Source organism: Euwallacea fornicatus, chromosome 5, assembly GCF_040115645.1.
Source record: "Euwallacea fornicatus isolate EFF26 chromosome 5, ASM4011564v1, whole genome shotgun sequence".
NCBI classification, from domain to species: domain Eukaryota; kingdom Metazoa; phylum Arthropoda; class Insecta; order Coleoptera; family Curculionidae; genus Euwallacea; species Euwallacea fornicatus.
In genome coordinates, this window is record NC_089545.1 from 3576353 (window position 1) to 3583893 (window position 7541).

Genomic DNA, 7541 nt, shown 5'->3' on the forward strand with positions numbered 1-7541 from the left:
TTCTTCACTTGTTTCACATGTGCCATTTGTTACAGGGTTAAGTAGGATGCATAAAAATGGATGAAATCACAGAGAGTACGTAAAGATAATAAAAAAAAAGACTTTCTTACTAATATCCTGAGGTGACATAACTATTAATTTTGTATGCTTTGAGATAAATCATATATTAATCCTACTAAAACAGCCAGAAAGAACAAATAATTCTGGTCAACAACAAAGTACACAACTTGATCTTTGAAAATCGACTAATTTCTTAAAATAGGAAAATCTATGAATACTGTTGGTTGTAGGTCATTGATGTGATACCCAAATTATCGTTTCTTCTAACAAAAAAATATCCCTACAATATATTTCATACTGCAAAAACATATCAGCTCAGTTAAACGGCCAAACCGAGATCGAAACAAGAAAACAAAGGGCCACCCCTCGTCCTACGCCTTTGGGTAAACTAACCCCTAATGTCGTCTGCCTCCGCGGTCCACATCTGTCAATTTTTCAGCTGTGGTGCGGCGTCGTTCTCTGGAGAAGATTAAATTAAAAATACATCTAAACAAAGTGGTTTTCAGTGTTAAAAAATCTAAATCAACGGCTGGTGAACTTGTGATACTGTCACCCACCGGTGGTGAAGTTTGGAACAGTGATCAAGTGACAGATGACTGTTAAATTTGGTGTTACAGTGGGTGGACAAAAGGACATGTAAGGAAATTGACATAAACCATGAATACTGTTGGGGAACAAAACCTAAAAACGAGAAAGTGCCTTAAAGTGTAACTTTTGGTCGTAACTAAGTCTATCTATAGAGCCCCTAAATGAAAACCTCATCACACCACAAAAGGTGCGGTTTTCCATTTCCAAAAAAAAAACATTATCTTTGAGCTGAGTGAATTTTAAGTGTATCAATTACGTTTTGTTTATTAATATTAATTAATCATGAAATCGTATGAATGCGATTCCTCCTCTGAAAGTGAGGACACATCTCACGCCATCTCGCGGAGCGTGGCGCAGCCACCTCAGTGGTTGAGGGGAAATTCGATTGGAGCAAATTGGGGATGGCAGGGGATACCTGTAAGTAATTTTACATTTGAAAGTTTATTCAACAGTATTATGGCCTTTTAAAATTTATCATAAGTTTTGTTTTTTTTTTTTAGTCACATTTTTTATTTTAAAATTCCAGAGAAATTCTCTGAAGCAAAATTTTTGATTTAAAATCCTAAGGTAAAAACCGCCTCATTGAGTACCAAAATATTAATATGATATGAACCTTAACTCTAAATTAGTTTCCACAGAGACATGGAAATAGAATCTAGATATTGGTTGGTTTCCATAGAAACCGACTTGATATTAAAGTCAAAAGCACATTGATGACAGGTGGGGGGGACTGTTAATAATGAATAGTCAATTTTTTGTATTCACCCCGTTTTGCGTTTAGCGTTTCTTTGCGTTTGTGAAGTTTAACTAGAAGTTAATAAACTGTGAAACATAAAATAAGATTACTATTCTTTATTAAGTTTATTAATATGAGTGAAATATGAGCTTTGAGCGCCCAACGAATAACATTAAACCACGATACCTTATTTTATAGGGAAGTTCATCCGGTCCAAGTTCCTCAGCAGCCATGGACCCTGCACCAAATTATTCTCCATTTCCTGGAGTAAATTCTCAAGAAGAACCTCATGTGCCGGGTAGGAGAACACCACTGGGAACGGTGAGTTTAGGAGGATTTTATTTCCCAGGATGCCAGCAGGGCATGACCACGGCCCATGGACCCCCGTCTGATGAAAATAATCCAGATCCGGAATGTTCTTTGCAGAATAACGGCAGGTATGAGGATAGAAATATTTATGCACCCTTAAATAGTCAGTATCCGGGATTATTAAAATAGTTATTTACCTAATAAGTGCGGAAAGGAATACTATACCGCCCGCTGTTTAAAATAGAAGAGGGATTTTTTATGTTGTAAAGGGCTTTTTTCCTCTATTTTGGGATGTACCGCGTGGTTTCCTCTAATAAACGAGAAATATCTATAATTTTGCTCATATCCTGAAAAGTTCTTCTCGATATCTCTCTTTTTACGTTCATATCCCAAACGTGATGATTTTCGATGATTAATTTGTTAATAGATTTGTATTTTCAGATCTTTAGAATCGAGAAGTGGAAACTCAGGATCAAATTCTAAGGGTAAAGGTCGACAGGGAAAATCAGTCCGTCTCAATATTAACGCAAGAGAACGGAGAAGAATGCACGATCTGAACGACGCCTTGGACGAACTAAGGGCGGTTATACCTTATGCGCACTCTCCGTCCGTCAGAAAACTGTCCAAAATTGCCACCCTCCTGTTGGCGAAAAACTATATTCTCATGCAGGCAAATGCTCTGGAGGAAATGAAGAGACTTATCGCTTATCTACAAGGTAAATAGTGTTTTGTTACAATAAAGTGAAAAACACATATTTCCGCTGCCAAAAGTGAGCGCAAAAATTGGATTTTTTGAAGAACGTCGCTTGGCGAGCCGCAAAGTATTTTCTCAGTCGCTGTATGTAGTGATTTCTATATAGAACGTAGGAGTTCGGTTGCTGAGGGTTAGCTCATTGATTTTAACACGAGGAGTTGTTTATTTAAGAGCTATATAACGTTTTTGTTTTCACGAAATGAAAAATGGTATTTGAAAATTCATAAAAAAATTAATTTACGAATTCTGATGTCCGCTTGGCGTCACATGGCATTTTTCATGGAGCGATAAAATTTTCTTTTGCGTCTTTAACGCCAACTATTTTGCATTAACGTTTTTACTTCTCTTGCTGCAGGTTCAAATGCAGCAGCAGCTGGTGGAGCTATAGTCGCACCACCAGGTTTCGACTTACAGGGTTTTCCTGCAGCGGCCAAATTCTTACAGCAGCAACAAGCATTGCAATCGGAAAATATCCGAAGAAACGAAGGCAATAACGGAGGACCCAGTGGAGGAGTGTGAAAAGAAAAAAAATTATCAATTTGTATAATGCACTTTTTTAGCTACATAGTTTGATCATTTTTATGAGGTTATAATATGAAGAGGCAAGTCTTGAGTCTAACACATTTAAAACTCTTGACGATAGGAGTCACTGGAAACTTAGTTTTTTTGCCTATAATTAATCACTTTTTGATTAATTTTATAATATGCTTCTTACTGGCCGAAAACAAGCAATATTTGATATATTGTTTTTTTGATTGCAGTTGCAGATTCAGTTCGGTCAGCAAGCGAATGTGGTAAAAACACTTTAGCACATGTTAAGCACAATATATTTCCTGCGAATGCATGATCGGTTGTCTTTTATAAGTTTAATTTAATATTAGCGTGCGATAATATCTTTCCAGGTACACATGCGGTAAAACGTTTTATCTCACGAGGTACACATGCGATAAATCGTTTTATCGCACGAACGTCAATCGCCATTGCTTGACAAATTGCGGAGATTTTTGACGCTACCACGTGCCACTTTGATTTAGGTACGATCAAAATGTTTACCGCACACGGTAAGTGCGACTTTCAATTAGCAAATGTCTGCGGTAAAACCACTTTGCCATTCGCCCGTAGGAAAACCGTGTTTCCGAGCTTTGAGGGTAATATTTGATGGTTTATTTAATTAAACTTTTATTTCGGGAACTGACTCGATTGAGTATTGCCTCTAAAAAAAATGTAGAAACGAGACCGACTACTACTCACAAAAGGTCTTTACTATATAATTAGATGGGTTGGCTTCGTGTATTTAAATACCCAAATTTCAATGCCACATAGATACAGACGAACACAGACGTTTGACAAATTTCGATTTTTTTTCAATCCCAATTATGCTTAATTTAATAACTAAAACTTACAGTTCTATATAACCTTAATAATGATCCCATTCTTAGGTTAAATAAAATGTGAATATACAGGATGTCCAGCTCTTTATATCCGGATTTTGTCAACTTTGTAAAGTCAAAGAAGGAAAAGGTCAATGTAGTCCATTGATGTGTAGTTAAAAAAAAAACTGTGTAAATTTGACTAATTTCCAAATTGTATTCCTCTAGGACTCTAGAGCAATTTTTTAAATATTTCACCTAAAATTTTTACTGCAAACACGAATTTTCAGTTTATTATGGGTCACTTTCGATTTATGTCGACTCAGGCCAATTTAGCGGGCTACGTAGAGTCAATACTGCAATAGGGCTATGTAGAACTAAAAACGTCAATACGCCGTTTTTGGCAATATTGATTCGATTTTCGGATTTTTTATTATGTCTATTCACCCGAACTTTCGAGATATGTTGACAACGACCCGAATTTTCCCATCGAACAGACGTATTTTCTGATGCTGGATCGCAGGCCATTTTAGCATTATTGCCGGGCGAATTCCATCAACTAGAACTACTCTGAAAAGTATGGTGATCAATTAGCAATCGACAAAAAGGGCTCTGATAAGTCTCAAATTATACAGTTTTTCTAAAAAGGTGTAATTTAGATACAGACAGCAAAAAAGCAATTTCTTACAAAAATTATGTAGATAAGAAACTAAATGTTTAAACATAAGCAATACTTGGTGTGATGATATTATGTAACTTCCTAGTCAATTGAGAATACAAACTTATATTTATTCTATTTTTAAGATGTGCACCCTAATAATGGTAACTGATCGCTGCATGTAGAAAAGCTAAAAAAGGGAAAAAAATATTGAGCGTATATCGAGGACGATTTAAACAGAAGTGTCGAATGGTTTCGAATATATAGTGGCAATCGAAATAAATTTATATTTTAAGGCACAATAGAAATGCAATAAGTAATTAATAATTGAAATAATAGTGTAAATGAATCAAATTATTCATAGACTGAATCAAATTAACATTAAACTATTATGCGGAGTGTGTCATAATAATATGCCAAAAATTCAGAAGATGAATATAAGCATGATTTTAACTGAAAAAATTCAGTATGATAAAAGAATAATGTATTTTTTCCATCAAAACGGTTAACACTATGAAAAAGATTCAAGAGACCTTTTTTCATAGAAATGTGAAACATCCAAAAAAATATTTAGATAAAAAAAACAGTGGCGTATCATATTTTTCGTTTTAATTGTTTAGGATTCACCCTGTACTCAGACGGGAAGCGGAAACGAACCTATATTAATATGGATCTTTTTCGCAAATTCACCCCCTGAATTTTTGACATACTATTACGAAACGCCCTGTTAACCCACCTACCCTCTATTAAATTTGTCTGCTACCGAAAAACACAACTTTTACAGTAAAATTTGGGTAAATAAAGATATGAATAGAAATTCACAGAGGTGGAATATTGTCGAAATCAAACGTTAAAAAATGTGAAAAGTAATGGTAGTAACATATTTCAAAGTTAAATAAAAAATATTATATCTCCTATCTTTCTCTAAAAATAGAGTTCCAATAATAATTATACATATACAGCGATTAGTTAACGTGACTGAAAACTACAATTTGAAATAAAGTAGATGAGAAATATAGTTGTTATAGGTCGAAATAAATGTATGAGAAGAAAATAAACATACTACATACTCTTCAACTTGTCCCTAATGTACAAATGAACCAAAATCATGATTTATTCGGATTTATTTTTAAAAAAGTGCGGTGTAACGGGTTAACTTAAAATTTTACAAATCGCTTAGATTCAAAATCAAAAACCACACTGTGTAAACTGCAGCTTTCCTATGCGGCAACCAATAAATTTGTATAAAAAATATATAAAATTAAAAAATTAAAAGGAGAGATTTGTCATGCCTCAAAGGTTTTTTCCTCCCCTTTTTAAAAACACTGTAATTTTAAAAGTTAATATAAAATTAATTCGTCATATTTTCATTGCTGGTAGTGTTGAGGTAAGTACCTGCAAGCAAGCGAGAACTCCTTAAAACATTCTAGAATATAGAGCCAAGACCTGCGCAGACAAATACACAAGAGGCATCCTAGAATTTTTTTTTTTTGGAGGGACAAATTTAAAAAATATATCAGCTTTGCTATGTATGTATATAAATCCGTCCAATTCTGCAAGAAAACGCCAAGATTCGTCGATTTTAAAGCCCAAGAAGCTTTTTCTTCGATATGATTAATTTTGGGGTGCTACTGTTTGATGGGCAGGAAGTATCGTCTTGAGACATGTTTTCTTTTTTTTCAATATATTTTTTGCTAGGTTGGGTAAATATACCACAGTTTTAAAATATCGCTTTTTCCCGATAATTTAAGTTGAATTGCTTCTATTTGAAGATTTTATTCATTGTTCCATACAGAATCGATGCAATAAGATTATAACAGCTTGTTCTAGCGCCAGAAATGAGTTCAACGAGCATTAAATATACAGTGGAAAATGTAAAGTTAATGTTGAGCGATATTTTTTTAACTCACCAAATCAACACCACATTATCGATGCTATTTACGAAGCTTTTTTTAATTGGCTGACGGTAAGTTGTTAAATCTATTTTTTGCTAGAGCCTTTTTTTTATTTTATCGACAAGTTGTTATCTAAGAAAAATAGCGAATTTTAAAATGAATTTTTTCCACAACAATAAGATTTGAAATACATTTTTATAGCACGTTTTACAGTATGCGTCATGCTCAGCATTTACAAACAGTGAGAAGTATAGCTTTTTTAGTCAGGTTACTTTCAATTTTTCCGTGGTAGAGAAAATTTTTTCCCAAAAAAAGTAAGAGGTTTTTCTATTAGGTAGTCAATCAATCAGTCATTTATTCGTGTAAAAAATCCTATTACACACACACGTCAATAATATAATTTGCAATTTCCTCGACCTGTAAAACTAAATTGACAAAGTTAAAACAAAATAAAAAAAAAAGAAAATTACAGGATGTTGGAAATGATTTTGACCCAGACGACAATCTGTTTCCAAAATGACTTCAATAAATTTGTCCACGTTAATGGCTGTTTTGTGACTGTCCGATACCTATTTAGATGATGTCGCCTCTGTCTCTTCTTCGGGTCATATTGACGACCTGGAGGAATATAAAGGCCAAGATGAACCAGTGATTGACATCAATTTCAACCACATCAGAGCACTTAAACGTATTGAGGGCGTTCGTAATTTACTTCAGTCTCGGAATACTCCACAAAAAGTTCTGGATAGATTAGCAGCGGCGGAATTACATATTAATGACATTAGTTTATCAAAAAGGGAACAAATTACAATAATCGATCATTTCGAATAAGATTCATAAGCAGCGCATCCGTGAATGTTATTAAAAACGTGTATGTAATAAATGTATGATTTTTACCACCGATGCTAATAGCGAACCTTTTGGATGGTCCTTCAAAGTTCATTATAAGCGAATAATACTAAAAAGAGGAAATTCAGCTTTAAACTTTATCTTTTTTTTTCTGTCAACGTCTCTAGAATTGGACATCAGGCGGACACGATGCCACGAAATCTCACATAAGATTAAAAGTACAATTTCCATAACTTTATTTGCAATTACTGATGGTTGCTGACCTAAATCGATAACATGCTTCCAAAAATAGTGAGAACAAGCGGAGTTTGAAATCAATAAC

At 34.2% G+C, this 7541-nt stretch overlaps 1 protein-coding gene across 1 annotated transcript; it reads left to right on the plus strand.

Moving 5' to 3' along the window:
• Nucleotides 1–283: 283 nt before the first annotated feature.
• Oli (Olig family) lies at nucleotides 284–5547 on the plus strand. Its single transcript, XM_066282176.1, has 4 exons — nucleotides 284–1065; nucleotides 1583–1821; nucleotides 2135–2409; nucleotides 2803–5547. Exons 1-4 carry the CDS (start codon nucleotides 931–933, stop codon nucleotides 2964–2966), a joined length of 813 nt encoding a protein of 270 aa, XP_066138273.1. The 5' UTR covers nucleotides 284–930; the 3' UTR covers nucleotides 2967–5547.
• Nucleotides 5548–7541: the final 1994 nt, after the last annotated feature.